General features: G+C 46.1%; 1 protein-coding gene across 1 annotated transcript in view; it reads left to right on the top strand.

Annotated features, from left to right (window-relative positions):
- Positions 1 to 17,152, top strand: part of P2RX4 (purinergic receptor P2X 4) — a 105,994-nt gene that overhangs the window by 80,029 nt on the left and 8,813 nt on the right. Inside the window, exon 11 of the mRNA XM_077461987.1 lies at positions 6,982 to 7,080. Coding sequence (XP_077318113.1) covers positions 6,982 to 7,080 — 99 coding nt within the window. The remainder of the gene's footprint in view (positions 1 to 6,981; positions 7,081 to 17,152) is intronic.

The raw sequence follows: 17,152 nt of genomic DNA, 5'->3' as shown, positions 1-17,152 counted from the left end.
GAAGCCCAACACCAAGCCCCTGCACAGCACGAACTCTTCGATGAGTACATACCCACAACATGGCTTCAAAACGGTCGGCTGTTCAGAATGAACTAACAGAACGCACTGAAGAACTGCAAGGCCTCTGAAGAGCGAGCCAAAAATCAGAAACGAGCGGAAAAGAACGGACTGAAAAACAGATACAAACTGATTGCACGCACTGAAGAACAGATACAAACCCACAAGCACAAACCAAACAGCAGTTAAAACGATTTGAAAAGCACAAATCGTCTCTCGCAAAACTTCTAACACGAGATAAACACGAGATTAGCAGAAGGAGCCCAAAGGGTGGCTCACTGGGTATTGAACTTCCATTTTATAGTCCCGTCGTACGTGTTGTACGTTACCATGTTCTTGAAGGTCGGAATTTGGTGTGACCGTGTGTATGCAAGACAGCTTTTTTTGAACATGCATGTCAGCATGTTCCTGGGTCCCTCTGCCTCATTTTGGTTATCTATGCATCTTTGAATTGATGTTCCACATCAGCACCCCTCTCCTATATGGACCGATGGGAAAGGGACCTCCAGTCCCCCTTAGACTTAGACTAGAGTAAGGCCTGGAAAATAGTGGCCAAACGCTCATTTAATACAAACACCCTAGAAGCAGCATATAAGTTCCTATCCTGATGGTACTGGGTCACGGCCCGGCATCTAACAGTAGTTAAGTTAGCCCTATTACATTGTCCAATGCCTGCTTTATATTCTCCACAGCAGAAGCTGGCTACATACCTCTTTATAGTGGCTAATGGGACTATAGCTCAAGCCTGGAAGACCCAACGCGTAGATTTCCGGGGGGGGGGGGACAGACACGTATTACTGCTATGTTGCTTCAGGAACGAATGTTCAGTATTTTGAATTACTCGCAGGCCAAATTTCTTAAAATTTGGGAACCATGGATCTCTTATGAGTTCCCTCACCCCGTCCTATCTATGACCCTTTCTCTCTACCTTTTTGCTCTCCTCGATTTCTTACTAGTTTCTTACTATCCTGGTTCATGCCGTCACCTCATATGTCGGGGGTTGGGGTTGCAGAAGAAGAGCCTCCCCTTAGATGATGATTTTGGGGATATGGCATTTTATGCGGTATTCATTTTTTGATACCATCCCCTATTTTCACTGTTATAGTATAATTGTGAACAATATTGCTCATTGTTAATGTTTACCCATTTTCTAGCCCCTGTGCAGGCGATCAACAATATCTCTTGTTTATTCTAAAAATTAAATAAACATATTGAAAAATAAAACATGTACTCGGACAAAATAAAGATACATTTTATTCATTCTCACCTGGTTGCGGACTTTATCTATGTGAAAGAACTCCTGCCAGCCCTGATTGCAAGATTGAGTTGCAATACCAGTATCTTGCATGTGTGTACAGACACTCTGTGTCTTATCGCAGTACATTGGATGGCACTGCATGTCACTGCACAGCAGCACAACGCATCATGCTGCTGAGCGGGGGCATGAATGAAACTTCACTTTGTACGCTTAAAATAAAGATGGCAAAAGGGGGGTGGACCCATGTGACTTGGTAAAACGCACAAAGCACTGCCCCTTTCCACCGGCTCACTGCAGCCAAAATGGACAGCTGCGTGCACACTAAACTGTGCTAGTTTAGTGTATGGGCAGTGTGAACGGGCCCATCGAGCTCTGCATAAGATGCCAAATATATTTGGGAGTTGGTCTGAGGGCTAAATAACTGTGTGTGAAAGTCCTCTGGTGAATTGTGCCACACTCTAGCTCCAAGGCTGCAAGCTAGTTCCAGGACTGGTGTAATCTGAATCTATTCAGCTTCACTTAAAGAGGGATTCCACCAAAAAAAAAAAAAATATATTAAAAGCCAGCAGCTATAAATAATACAGCTGCTGACTTTTAATAAATGGACACTCACCTGTCCCGGGTTCCAGCGATGCCGGCAGCCGAGGCCGATCGATCGCTCGGCTCTCGGCTGCTGCCGTCACCATTCTAGGTGAGGGAATCGGGAAGTGAAGCGAATCGGCTTCACTTCCCGGTTCCCTACTGCGCATGCGCGAGTCGCGCAGCGCAATAGAAATTCTCTGCGCTGTCTCTGAGACCCATGTGTGTCCCAGCAGACAGCGCGGCAGGACAGGAAATGGCGTAGACTCCCACCGGAGTCTATGCCCGGAAGTGGGTGTAAATACCTGTCTTTGACAGGTATCTCCACCCCCCTCCCCTCTGAAAGGTGCCAATTGTGACACCGGAGGGGGGGAGGGTTCCGATCAGCGGAGGTTCCACTTTAGGGTGGAACCCCACTTTAAAGTGAGACTATACGATATTAAACTTTTAAACTTTCAATTTGAAAACATTTTTATTCATCTGTGACATGCACTTCCTCAGTTCTTCCACAGAGCCCTCCTACAGCATGAGCTAGATTGTAAGCTCTAACGAGCAGGGCCCTCTGATCCCTCCTGTATTGATTTGTATTGTAAGTGTACTGTCTGCCCTCATATTGTAAAGCGCTGCGCAAACTGTTGGCGCTATGTAAATCCTGAATAATAATATATTGTCTATATAATGAAACCAGGCCATTATCGGTGTTAATTTCATCTACTAAAACATTTTAGTCGACTAAAATACGACTAAAACAATTGAGATGACTAAAATACGACCAAAACTAAAATGCCATTTTAGTCAAGACTAAAACTAAACTGAAATTTGACATCAAAATTAACACTGGTCTGTAGTGCATGTTCGTACCTCAATACCATAAATAACAGTTCCCTTGCAAAAAGATGGAGATATTTAATTACCTCCAACGTATTGAGGACAGTCGGGGCAAAAGCTTAATCCTTTTGATAATGGTGCCTCTTCCTCTACCAAAAGTGTGTAATCTGACAAATTGATGATATTCATTGTACTATATGTGTATTTGTTGCATCATGGAGGGTGGTTGTGTAGTTATGATGTTTTGTGTATTTTTGGATCCAAGTGGTAAAAAAACATAGTGGTGGGAGTGGGGCCTACATTGCCTTGTGTGGGGTGTGCACCCGTGTGTAGAGTACTGTTAGAACCTTCACCAAAATACCCAGATGGGCGAATAGACATATAACCACGTGCATTACTTTTCCCATAGTTGCCAGAAGGCCCTCGAAGAATGGAGGAAGTCGATTCCAGCATGCGTTTATGTAGAGTGGAGTCATCACCGCTTTGCGCCCGCCCTATAGCCAAAAGACGGCTACAGAGCGGACGCTATCTGCCGGGAGGCCGTCCCTGGACGTCCTCCTGTTTACTTCCGCAATGCACGCTCCCGGGAGCGCGCATCAGGGAAGTTCTGTGCTGGCCGTGTCCCTCGGACACAGCCAGTCACAGATCGCTGTAAACGGCCAATCACAGCAGCCGTTTACAGCGCGATCGGCCTATCCAATGAGAGATGATCTCATATGTAAACATATGAGATCATCTCTCAGCGCCGCTCTCCCTCCTCACACAGACAGCGTGTGAGAAGGGAGAGATGAACGGCTGTAGCGGCCGTAAGTAAAAAAAAAAAAAAAAGTGCCATCCTCGCCCAGTGCTATCTGTCCCCAGTGCCACCTGTTGTGCCATTTGTCCCCAGTGCCATCTGTCATCAGTGCCACATATTAGTGCCATTTGTCATCAGTGCCACCTGTCAGTGTCACGTGCCATCTGTTGTCAGTGTCACGTGTCATCAATGCCACTTATCAGTGCCATCTGTCATCAGTGTCACGTGCCATCTGTCATCATTGCCACGTATCAGTGCCATCTGTCATCAGTGTCACGTGTCATTGTCCTGGTGCTCCAGAGCCTTCAAAAGTGTAATAGGTAGTCAACAAGTTAGATGTGTAATTTATGCTCCTAGAACACATGATGGCGCTCCCTGCATGTTGGGCCTCTCTGTGGCCAGGCTGTGAAAAAGTCCCACACGTGGTATTGTAATACTCAGGAGGAGTAGCAAAATTTTTTTGGGGGGTGTCATTTGTGGTGTACACATGCCACGTGAGAGAAATAACCTATTACAATGACAATTTTGTGGAAAAAAATAAAAAAAATAAAAAAATCTTAATTTTGCAAAGAATTGTGGGAAAAAAATGACACAACATCAAAAAGCTCACCATGCCTCTTACTAAATACCTTGGAATGTCTACTTTCCAAAAAGGGGTCATTTGGGGGGTATTTGTACTTTCCTGGCTTGTTCGGGTCGCAAGAAATTAGTACATCAGATGTGATCAATTTTGTATGATTCGCACCACAACTTGTAGATTCTCTAACTTTCACAAAGACCAAATAATATCCACTAATTTGGGTTATTTTTACCAAAGATATGTAACAGTATAAATTGTGGCCAAAATTTATGAAGAAAAATTAATAATTTTGCATAATTTTGTCACAGAAAAAAAGAAATATGCGTTTTTTTTTCAAAATTTACAGTCTTTTATCCTTTATAGTGCAAAAAATAAAAACCCCAGAGGTGATCAAATACCACCAAAAAGTTCTATTTGTGGGGAAAAAAGGACAAAAAATTCATTTGGGTACAGTGTAGCATGACTGAGTAATTGTCATTCAAAGTGTGAGAGCACTGAAAGCTGAAAATTGGTCTGGGCAGGAAGGGTGTTTAAGTGCCCAGTAAGCAAGTGGTTAAAGAATGTTTTTTTTTTTTTTTTTTTTTTCCTATTTCTGGGACGATTCTGTGAGGAGGAAGAAATTTGAAGAGTTAAGAGGAATTTAATCCTCTTATGAGAGGGTTTCTCCATTCCCTTAGTTCTTTGGTTATAAGATCGATTCCCTTGTTGCCATTTGTATGCTTTTCCCTGCTTGGAAGGCTGTCTTATCCCTCCAAAACATTCTCTTTTACTCCGAAAGTATTGTGTGATTTGATCTAAATGGTTTTTGATTTTTATCTTTATGATCCTTAATGGCAGAAAGACTTTAAAAACGTTGCAATTTTGTATAAATCATATCAATAACTTTATCTAATGCAGAGCTGTGTATATGATACGCCTCTGAGGAGTTTTATCATTGTTCTTGTGCACATTTGCATATTTGTTTTTATTAGTTAGTTATCAATTTTGCCTTATGGCAAAGTGCTTCATCATGTGGGAAAAGGCTTTGTTCATCACCAAATTTGTTCATGGATAGTTTGGAGAAGTTGCTCTCGGAGGATGTTTTTGTACCATTCTTTATTCATGGCTGTGTTCTTAGGCAAAATTGTGAATGCGCCCTCTCTCCCTTGGCTGAGAGGAAACTCCACACATGAATGGACTTGGCATGCTTTACTGTTGGCATGACACAGGACTGATGGTAGCGCTCATCTTTTCTTCCCTAGACAAGCTTTTTTTCCAGATCCCCCCCAAACAATCAGTAAGGGGATTCATCAGAGAAAATGACTTTACCCAAATCCTCAGCAGTCCAATCCCTGTACCTTTTTGCAAAATATCAGTCTGTCCCTGGGGTGTTTTCTGGGTAGAAATGGCTTCTTTGTGGCCCTTCTTGACACCAAGCCATCCTCTAAAAGTGTTTGCCTCACTGTGCATGCAGATGCACTCACATCTGTCTGCTGCCATTCCTGAGCAAGCTCTGCACTGGTGGTGCCCCGATCCCGCAGCTGAATCAACTGTAGGAGACGGTCCTGGTGCTTGCTGGACTTTATTGGGCACCCTGAAGCCGCCAGCATCACAATAGTTGAACCTCTCTCCTAAGAGCAATCTTAGTAGCAGCAATATCCTTGCCTGTGAATCCATTTTTGTGCAAAGCAATTATCACTGTATGTGTTTTCTTGCAGGTAATCGTGGTTAAGAATACATACTTGAATATATTTATTTATTTTTTAAACCAGAGTTTTTAACCACTTACAGACCGGACCATTTTGCTGGTCAAAGACCAGACCACTTTTTGCGATTCGGCACTGCGTCGCTTTAACTGACAATTGCGCGGTCGTGCGATGTGGCTCCCAAACAAAATTGACGTCCTTTTTTTTTTCCCCACAAATAGAGCTTTCTTTTGGTGGTATTTGATCACCTCTGCGTTTTTTTTTTTGCGCTATAAACAAAAATAGTGACAATTTTGAAAAAAACGCATAATTTTTTACTTTTTGTTATAATAAATATCCCCCAAAAATATATAAAAAAAAATTTTTTTTCCCTCAGTTTAGGCCAATGCATATTCTTCTACATATTTTTGGTAAAAAAAATCGCAATAAGCGATTGGTTTGCGCAAAAGTTATAGCGTTTACAAAATAGGGATAGTTTTATGGCATTTTTATTAATTTTTTATTATATATTTTTTTTTTTTTACTAGTAATGGCGGCGATCAGCAATTTTTTTTTTTTTTTTTTTTTTTTTTTTTTTATTATTATTGTGACTGCGACATTATGGTGGACACATCGGACATTTTTGAGACCATTGTCATTTATACAGCAATTACTGCTATATAAATGCAGTGATTCCTGTGTAAATGACACTGGCAGTGAAGGGGTTAACCAGTGGGTGGCAGTGTATGGAGTTAAGTGTTCCTAGGGGTGTGTTACTAACTGTGGGGGGGTTGGGCTTTCATTTAGTGAACACTGATCTCTGCTCCAATCACATGGAGCAGAGATCAGCGTCACTGGTTGCTAGGCAGAATGGAGAAATGCTGTTTACACAGCATTTCCTCCATTCAGCCGCCCCGTGAGACGATCGCGGGGATGCCTGCGGCGATCGAGTCCGCGGGACCCACGACTGGACTCATGGGGGTCCCGACAGGCACGCAAGAGCGCCGGCGCGCTCCCGATGGCAGGGCGGCATTGAAGATTGGACGTACCTGTACGCCAATATGCCTGCCTGTGCCATTCTGCCGACATACATCGGTGTGCGCTGGTCGGGAACCGTTTAATGTCACTTTTAAGTGATATCTAGTGTATTTTTAGTATGCAACATCGGATGAATTGAACAAACTTACTTTCTTTTTAAATAATTTTTGTTTCCGTTTAGGCCACTGTGTTATGTGATATCATTGTCTTCCACTTCTTTAAGAAAAGGCATTACTACAGAGAGAAAAAATTCAAACATGTAGAGGATTACGAGGAGTTGGTAAGAACCTTCCTTTTCCTAACTTTTATTTTTCTTTCACCTTGACATTTGATCATACGTCTAATGATCTCAGACTACCATAGAGACACTGCTCCCTAGTCTTTACTACCCACACCTTCCTTACTGGCCGAAGGCTTGGCTGATAACTGAGACACTGTGGTCATCAGTCCTGATATACGCTCATCAACCACTTTATTAGGTACATCTGTTCAATTGCTTGGTAACCCAATTTGCTTATCAGCCAATCACGTGGCAGCAAAGATTAACCGAGTATCAGAATTGGGAATAAAGGGGATTTAAGTGAACGTGGCATTTTTATTGGTGCCAGATAGGCTAGTCTGAATATTTCAAAAACTGATAATCTACTGGGATTTTCATGCACAACCATCTCTAGGGTTTACAGATAAAATATCCAGTAAATGGCAGTTGTGTGGACAAAAATGCCTTTGATGTCAGATGAGAATGGTTTGATTGGCTTGAGATTATAAAACAAATAACCACTAGTTACAACCAAGGTATGCAGAATACCATCTCTGAACTCACAACATATGGAACATTGAAGCAGATGGACTACTAGAAGCCCACAGAAGCCCACACCAGGTGCCACTCCTATCAGCTAAGAACAGGAAACTGAGGCTACGATTCACACAGGCTCACCAAAATTGGACAATAGAAAATTGGAAAAACATTGCCTAGTCTGATGATTCTCCATTTCAGCTGTGACATTCAGATGGTAGGGTCAGAATTTGATGTAAAAACATGAAATCATGGATCCATCCTGCCTTGTATCAACGATTCAGACTTCTGGTGGTGGTGTAAAGGTGTGGGGGATATTTTCTTGGCACATTTTGGGCACCTTGGTACCATTTGAGCATAGTTTAACCACTTTCAGACCGGACCAATTTCCTGGTCAAAGACCAGACCATTTTTTGTGATTCGGCACTGCGTCGCTTTAACTGACAATTGTGCGGTCGTGCGACGTGGCTCCCAAACAAAATTGACGTCTTTTTTTTCCCACAAATAGAGCTTTCTTTTGGTGGTATTTGATCACCCCTGCGTGTTTTATTTTTTGCGCTATAAACAAAAATAGAGCGTCAATTTTGAAAAAAACGCATTATTTTTTACTTTTTGTTATAATAAATATCCCTCAAAAATATATAAAAAAAACTTTTTTTTCCCTCAGTTTAGCCCGATATGTATTCTTCTACATATTTTTGGTAAAAAAAATCGCAATAAGCGATTTTTGATTGGTTTGCGCAAAAGTTATAGCGTTTACAAAATAGGGATAGTTTTATAGCATTTTTATTAATAATTTTTTATTATTTTTTTTTTTTTTACTAGTAATGGCGGCGATCAGCGATTTTTATTGTGACTGCGACATTGTGGGGGACCCATCGGACATTTTTGACACATTTTTGGGACCATTGTCATTTATACAGTAATCACTGCTATATAAATGCAGTGATTCCTGTGTAAATGACACTGGCAGTGAAGGGGTTAACCAGTGGGTGGCAGTGTAGGGGTTAAGTGTTCTTAGGGGTGTGTTACTAACTGTGGGGGGGGTTGGGCTTTCATTTAGTGAACACTGATCTCTGCTCCAATCACATGGAGCAGAGATCAGCGTCACTAGTTGCTAGGCAGAATGGAAAAATGCTGTTTACAACGGCATTTCTTCATTTGGCCGCTCTGTGAGACGATCGCGGGTCCCGCGACCGGACTCACGGGGGACCCGACCAGCGTGGGAGTGCGCCGCCGGCGGCGCGCTCCCGATGGCAGGGCGGCAAATTTAAAGGGACGTACATGTACGCCCATTTGCCTGCCTGTGCCATTCTGTCGACGTACATCGGCGTGCGCTGGTCGGCAAGTGGTTAAAAGGCACTGCATACCTGAGTATTGTTGCTAACCATGTCCATTCATTTATGACCATAATGTACCCATCTTCTAATGGCTACTTCCAGCAGGATAATGCACCATCCTAAACTGATATCTTGAACATGCCAATGCGTTTGCTGTACTTCAATGGCCTCCACGTTCACCAGAGCTTAATCCAAGCAAGCACCTTTGGGAGGTGGTGGAACGGGATATTCGCATCATGGATGTGCAGCCAACAAATCTGCAGCAACTGCGTCATGCTATCATGTCAAAATAGATCAAAATCTCTGAGGAATGTTTCCAACACCTTGTTTAAGCTATGCCACAAATAAGGCAGTTCTGAAGGTAAAAGGGGGTCCAACCCGGTACTAGTAAGGGTGTACCACCAAATAAAGTGGCCGGTGAGTGTATATTCCTATGGAGAATCCATTGGAGCTGTACAGAAATATATCATCATGCTCCCTCTTAATAATTCAACATAAGAACATATAAAAGTAGCTTGACAATGCATTCCATGCAACATGGGGAAGTCTGCTTGTGTGATGTAGCTAAATGACCATGTTTAGTAGATACTGTATTTTCAAACATGCACTCTCAGCACAATTGAAAATCAGCATTTTGAAATTTGGAGATAAAATCCTATTTGCTACTTTAATGCACCCTTTGCCATTATGCAAAAACTATTTTGGAGTATTTTAGCATTCTCGGAACACCATTTTGAAATCAATTTAAGGCCGGGTTCACACCGCTGCGATGCGGGAACGCCGCGAATCCGCGGCGTTTTCCCGCATCGCATTACTCCCGCCGGCAGTTCACACTGCCCTATGCGGACGGCTGGGAGTGTCAATGATATGTTAATGACACCCCCAGATCCGTCCGCATATCGCAGTGCGATCTGCCGACTCGCACAGGAATCGGATCGCATGGTGTGAACCCCCATGCAATCCGATTCTGTTGCGGACCAAAAAAAGGGTCCCGTGCGAGTTTGCTGCGGGAGCGATGCGAATTCAGCCATACTATCTGTATGGCTGAACTCGCATCGCTACGGAGATCGGATGTGATTTGCACTGCAGTGCGGGTGCGAATCGCATCCGGATCTCCCCCCGCAGCAGTGTGAACCCAGCCTGAAGGTGTCCATCGATTTCAATATAGCAGTCCCACCCACAGCAGTGTCCTTCTTCTGTCTATTATTATGACATATCGCCACCCCCAGACACCCTTTGTTTACTTGAATTTCAGCTTCCTTTACTCTTTCTAGCACCACACACATACTCTCTCCCAACCCCCCCAGCCAGTCGCATGGTTCAAGAGCCGCTGATGCGGGTCTTTAGAGAGAGCGGGATCAAGCCGTTACCTAGCAACACGGCACGGGCACGGCCGTTCTGGACGGGACGGGAGAAAGAGAACCGCACCAAACCGCCATCATTTGCCGCCCCCCCTCACCGTCAATCAGTTGAGGTTGAACTTCAGGCAGGTGTTGGTAAAAAGAAAACTATTTAAGCAAGCTATAGGCCCCTTTCACATGGGCACCATGAGTTTAGCCACGTTAAAAACATATCAGTTCTGATCTGTTGCTTCATCTTCCGGTCCATTAATGTACACGTTTTCATCCATTTTTGTATTCCGTTTTGATCTGTTTACAGCAGTTTCTGTGCCTTTAAGGAAATTATCCAGAAAGCATTGCTCCTCCCATAAAGATAAAAAAAATAAAAATGATTTCTTCAAAACTGATCTTTACTGATCTGACGCTGATGGACATTGTCCTTTAACGTCAGTTAATATCCGTTTTGACTCATCTGAACGTAACCTTGTACGTTAAAAAAAAAAAAGATAACAACGGAAGCGGAGGTTAATGGATGGTCATCCGTTTGCCCATAGGAATGCATTGTTGTCTGTTGTCACATCCAATGACGTGGTGCACCGGGGGGCGGGGCAGAGTGATGCAGTGAGCGGCTATAGCCGCTGGCTGTATCATGGGATTGCACCGCAAGCACTCCTCACCATGCGATGGAGCTCGCATTAACGTGAGAAGTACTTGCGGGGGGGGGCGAGACAGCCGCCATGGGACCCCAGAGGACCCGGCCACTCTGTGCAAAACAAGCTGCACAGTGGAGGTAAGTATAACATCTTTTTTTTTTAAATAACAATCTTTATCCCTTTTTAAGGGCCTTGTGGGCTGAAATGTCAGTGTTGGCTCTATTTTGGAACATACTGTGGGTAAAATAGGTTTTAAACACCATTTTTCTAGGTAAATCTATTTCTAAAGGTGCTATTGACATGAAATGTTTGCCACATGTTGGTGACAACCCATGCAATCCACACATACACAGAAACCATAACCAATAAATTAAAAAATGAAGTTGTGTAATAAAATGGAATGACTCAAGGAAAAAGTATTGCATGCATGAAGGGAGGTGCAAAAAGGAATGGGAAGCCAAGACTCCAGCTGAAACATCAGTAATTCGAAAGCAATCCTGCCCCTTGTCAGTGCAAATTAATATCAATTGGTTCAGTCTCAACTGATGGCCTATAAAAAGGTGTCACACAAGAAACATTTCATGATTGGTAAAAGCAAAGAGCTCTCAAGACCTTCACAACCGTATTGTTGCAAAACATACTGATAGCATGGGTTACAGAAGGATTTCTAAACTTCTGAATGTTCCAGTGAGCACTGTTGGTGCCGTAATCCAGAAGTAGAAAGGACATAATTTTACCATAATCCAGCCACGACCAGGTGCTCCTCGCAAGATTCCTGACAGAGGAGTGAAAAGAATTAGAAGAGTTCTCCAAGAGCCAAGGATCACTTGTGGAAAGCTTCAGAAAAATCTGGAATAGGGTACAATTGTTTGCCATGGCCTGTATGCACGCTCACCACGCAAGACTCCATTGCTAAAGAAAAGGCATGTTTAAGCTCATTTAAATTGTAATGCACAACATTTAGACAAGCCTGTGAACTACTGGAAGAATATAGTCTGGTCATATGAGACTAAAATTGAACTCTTTGCATGCCATAATACACACTTTGTTTGGAAGTCAAATGGCACTGCACATCACGCCAAAAACACCATATCAACAGTGAAGTTGGCGGTGGGAACATCATGATGTGGGGCTGTTTTTCAGAATACGATACTGGCAAACTTTGTCATTGAAGGAGAGATGAATGGAAAAATGTACCAGGGCATTCTTGATAAAAAAAAATTCTGCCATCTACCAGGATGATGAAGAACAAACGAGGATGTACATTTCAGCAAGACAATGATCCCAAACACAAAACCAAGGAATGTCTCAATTGATTTCAAAGAAAGAGAAAATAAAGCTGCTATAATGGCACAGCCAGTCACCTGACTTGAATCCAAGGGCGTACCTAGAGAATTTGGCACCCAGGGCGGATCCTGTATCTGGCACCCCCCTCACTGATCATGCCTGTACGCACTCGGGGGGCCCTTCTCATGCCTGTACGCACTCGGGGGGGCCCTTCTCATGCCTGTACGCACTCGGGGGCCCTCCTCATGCCTGTACGCACTCGGGGGCCCTCCTCATGCCTGTACGCACTCGGGGGGGCCCCCCTCATGCCTGTATGCACTTGGGGGGGCCCCCCTCATGCCTGTATGCACTCGGGGGCCCCCCTCATGCTTGTATGCACTCGGGGGGGCCCCCCTCATGCTTGTATGCACTCGGGGGGGCCCCCCTCATGCCTGTATGCACTCGGGGGGGCCCCCCCTCATGCCTGTATGCACTCGGGGGGGGCCCCCCCTCATGCCTGTATGCACTCGGGGGGGCCCCCCCTCATGCCTGTATGCACTCGGGGGGGCCCCCCCTCATGCCTGTATGCACTCGGGGGGGCCCCCCCTCATGCCTGTATGCACTCGGGGGGGCCCCCCCTCATGCCTGTATGCACTCGGGGGGGCCCCCCCTCATGCCTGTATGCACTCGGGGGGGCCCCCCCTCATGCCTGTATGCACTCGGGGGGGCCCCCCCTCATGCCTGTATGCACTCGGGGGGGCCCCCCCTCATGCCTGTATGCACTCGGGGGGGCCCCCCCTCATGCCTGTATGCACTCGGGGGGGGGGGGCCCCCCCCCTCATACCTGTATGCACTCGGGGGGGGGGGGCCCCCCCCCTCATACCTGTATGCACTCGGGGGGGGGGGGGCCCCCTCATACCTGTATGCACTCGGGGGGGGGGCCCCCTCATACCTGTATGCACTCGGGGGGGGGGGCCCCCTCATACCTGTATGCACTCGGGGGGGGGGGGGGCCCCCCTCATACCTGTATGCACTCGGGGGGGGGGGGGGGCCCCCTCATACCTGTACGCACTCGGGGGGGGGCCCTAATACCTGTACGCACTCGGGGGGGGGGGCCCTAATACCTGTACGCACTCGGGGGGGGGGCCCTAATACCTGTACGCACTCGGGGGGGCCCCCCTCATACCTGTACGCACTCGGGGGGGCCCCCCTCATACCTGTACGCACTCGGGGGGCCCCCCTCATACCTGTACGCACTTGGCCACCTTCCTTCACTTGTACTTACAGCCCTCACTTCTAAGGTGGTCTTCTGTGCCCCAGGTCTTGATTCCACATGTCCCTGTGAAAATACACTACAGGCAGTAAGACAAGGGGCGCACATACATGAACGAGCCAGAGGTGGCAGTATAGAGCTTGATGTGAGCTCAATGATAGAGTAGCTGACTCACACCAAACACAGAGAGCCAGCACAGCTACAAAGCAGAGAGAACCTCTTGCACCCACCATTGCCTTGCCCCAGCTCTGATAGCTGGCCTAACACCCCCCCCCCCCATGTGTTTTGTTGTGGGTTATTACAAGTGGTGAACATCTCATGTCAATAGCACCTTTCAGAAATATATTTACCTAGAAAATGGTGATGTGTTCAATACTTATTTTAGCCACTGTATGTACTCCTTTGGATTAAATAAAATAGGATTTTTGTACTCACCGTAAAATCCCTTTCTCTGTAATTCACCGACACAGCTCCTCTCTGTAACTAAATGGGTTGTATAGCCTGCCATTAGGAGAAACTAGGAAAAATTGTTACACAATACACAGAACTTTAATCCCCCCCCCCCCCCCATGGAGGGTGGACCCTGTGCTATCAACCCTCCTCACTGCTCCCAGCAGCCTCAGTACGTCAACAAGCAGTATAACGTAGAAAAAAGGAGGGGTGGGTGCTGTCGGTCTGTGAATTACAGAGAAAAGGATTTTACGGTGAGTACAAAAATCCTATTTTCTCTTATATTCACCGACCGACACAGCTCCTCTCTGTAACTAAATGGGAAGTCCCCAAGCAGTGCCAAACGAGAGATGGGGAAAAAACAGCATCCACCATGGCAAGTGGGAACTAGTGAACTAAACCCACACAAACAGCAGTATGTGGAAAAAACTCCACCATATAACCGGGTATCCTTAACAGGAGCGATCCCCAAGACCGCAACATTGCGGAGGTAATGCAACAGAGTATTAACAAAACAGTACTGCGTTTTTATCAAAAAAAACTCAATTGCAACTACACGGCTGCCTGCAAAACTTTGCAGCCAAAACCAGCATTAGCCAATGCACTGACGTCTACCTTGTAGAACTTGGTAAACGTATGGACAGACGACCAGGTCGCAGCCTTACACACCTGAGCCACAGACGCTTGGTTTCGGAAAGCCCAAGACGTTCCGATTGCTCTTGTAGAGTGGGCTGTGACTGGAAAGGGGGGCACCTGCCCCTTCAAGGCGTAGCCTTGGACTACAATCTGTCTGATCCACCTGAAAATGGTGGCCGACGAGACCGCCATGCCTTTCTTAGGACCAGCTACCGAAATAAACAGTGAGTCTGACTTCCGAAAGGGATCTGTGGCAGACAAGTACACCTTCAGAGCCCTAACCACATCGAGAGCATGAAGGGCTACCTCCTTGGGGTGCTTCCAAGTACGATGGTATATCTTCCTGGAAGAAGATTTCCGCGCCCTCAACATAGTAGGAATCACTGAGTCCGACAGACCCCGGTTCCTCAATACCTGGCTTTCAACAGCCATGCCATTAAAGCCAACGATGGTAAAGCAGGGTGAAAGATTGGACCTTGAGATAGGAGGTCCTCTCGCAACGGCAGTCGCCAGGGAGCGTCTGCCACCAGGCGCACCAGGTCTGCGTACCAGGCCCGCTGAGGCCAATCTGGGGCAACCAGGATTGCTGGAATCCCCTCGGCTTCCACTCTGCGAAGCAGACGTGGCAACCGTTTCAGTGGAGGAAAGGCGTAGATCAGCTGGTACTGATCCCACGGAGCCACCAGCGTGTCTGACGCGTCTGCCCATGGATCTCTGGTCCTGGACACTAATCTCGGTACCTTCTGATTGAGATGGGAGGCCAATAGATCCACATCTGGTGTGCCCCACCTCAGGCACAGCAGCCTGAACATCTCCGGATGCAATGCCCATTCCCCTGGGTCCAGCATCTGTCGACTCAGATAGTCCGCTTGCCAATTTTCCACCACTGTCTTAGCAACGCCAATACTAGAGCCAGTACTTTGGTAAAGACTTGGGGGGGGCGGCTGATGCCAGGCCAAAAGGAAGAGCCACAAACTGGTAGTGGGCTTCCCCGACTGCCAAACGCAGACATTTTTGATACTGAAGGAATATGGGTATGTGCAGGTACGCATCCTGAATGTCCAAGGACACCAGGAAGTCCCCTTGATGGAGTGCAGCGACTACTGAGCGAACTGATTCCATTCTGAACCGCTGCACTTTTACAAAGTGATTGAGGGCCTTCAAGTCCAAGATTGGACGTACCCCTTCCTTTTTGGGAACTACAAACAGATTTGAGTAGAACCCCTGGAAGCATTCTGATTCCGGAACCGGTACAATCACCCCCTGATTCAGCAAGTCCCTCACCGCCCCCAACAGGGCCTCCCGGCGATCCAGGGATATGGGTATGCTGCAGGGGAAGAATCTGTTTGGCAGCCAAGAGAGAAACACTCTCTTGTAGCCTGTGGAAATCAGATCGTAGACCCATTGGTCGGATAACCCGGGGGGTCCACCGGGCTGCAAACTCCCGAAGATGACCCCCCCCACCTAAAAAGTGGGTGGGGGAAAACCTTCATGCGGTAGCACTTTTCATCCGTGGGTGTCCTGTCGGGCTGGGGCCGTTTTGCCGAAGCACTGGGCGGACGGAAAAGTCGCTTGTGAGCGGAAAGAGGGCCCTTGCCTGCGGCGTGGCTCCTGAGCCTTCCTGGCCTGTAGTAGAGTACTCTTATCACCCATGGCATTTTTTTTTTTTTTAAAACAGGAGTGCTTTATTGTCAAATACAAGTATACAGAATAGTAAAACAAAAGACAGGGGAGTAGCCCACATCACAGTCGTATACAGAAAATAGAAAATTTCCTACATAATACAATACAGAGTGCCATACAAGAAAACACAGTCTTGGTAGAATTCCCATCATGTTATCAATCGTATAAGGCATTACCCAGATTAAGTAAGTATACCCATACATAAGCCCCTCGAGCAGGTGAAGGGAGCAGAAGGCCTCCACGATCAAACATGAGCACCTAGCCAGAGGTCCATGGGAGCCAGATCTTGTCGAACTTCCATGGACAGCCTCGATTATGGTACGTTAATTTATATAAAGGCAGGACGCTATTTACATTTTTTTCCCACAGGGCCACTCTAGGGGGAGAAGGTGAAAACCAATTGCATATAATTTCCTTTTTGGCGTAGAAAAGAAGATATGAAATCAACAGTTTAGTATGGTAGGATGTTTATTCATCAGCATGTATATCCAACAGAGCCAGTTCAGGAAGCCTGGGGACTCCCAACTCCAACCTGGAGTTTAGATGATCAAATATCCCGGTCCAAAAACCAGCCAGCTTCCTACATTCCCAGAACATGTGAAGATATGTCCCAATCTGTTTTACATCTGGGACAATGAGGGTCTCTAGCAGGATAGATTCTGGACAGTCGCACGGGAGTGTGGTACACACGATGCAAAAATTTGGTTTGAATAAGCTTATCTCCCGCGGATATAACCAATTAAGTACCCCTTTCCAAGCATTCTTCCCAGTCATCCCTCTCCAACGCCGGAATATCCGCTTTCCATTTACTCCATAGTGAGTTCAGTTTGGAAAGAGCAACAGGGAATACGACACGATACACGTCGGAGAGCGTTTTTTTCGGGCCGTCTCCCATGAACAGTTCCTCCAGCGGAG

This window comes from Lithobates pipiens, unplaced genomic scaffold, assembly GCF_037356315.1.
Source record: "Lithobates pipiens isolate NorthernLeopardFrog02 unplaced genomic scaffold, aLitPip1_a1.2 Scaffold_3, whole genome shotgun sequence".
NCBI classification, from domain to species: domain Eukaryota; kingdom Metazoa; phylum Chordata; class Amphibia; order Anura; family Ranidae; genus Lithobates; species Lithobates pipiens.
The sequence above is the reverse complement of the archived record's forward strand: the minus strand, read 5'-3'. Positions and strand labels throughout refer to the sequence as shown.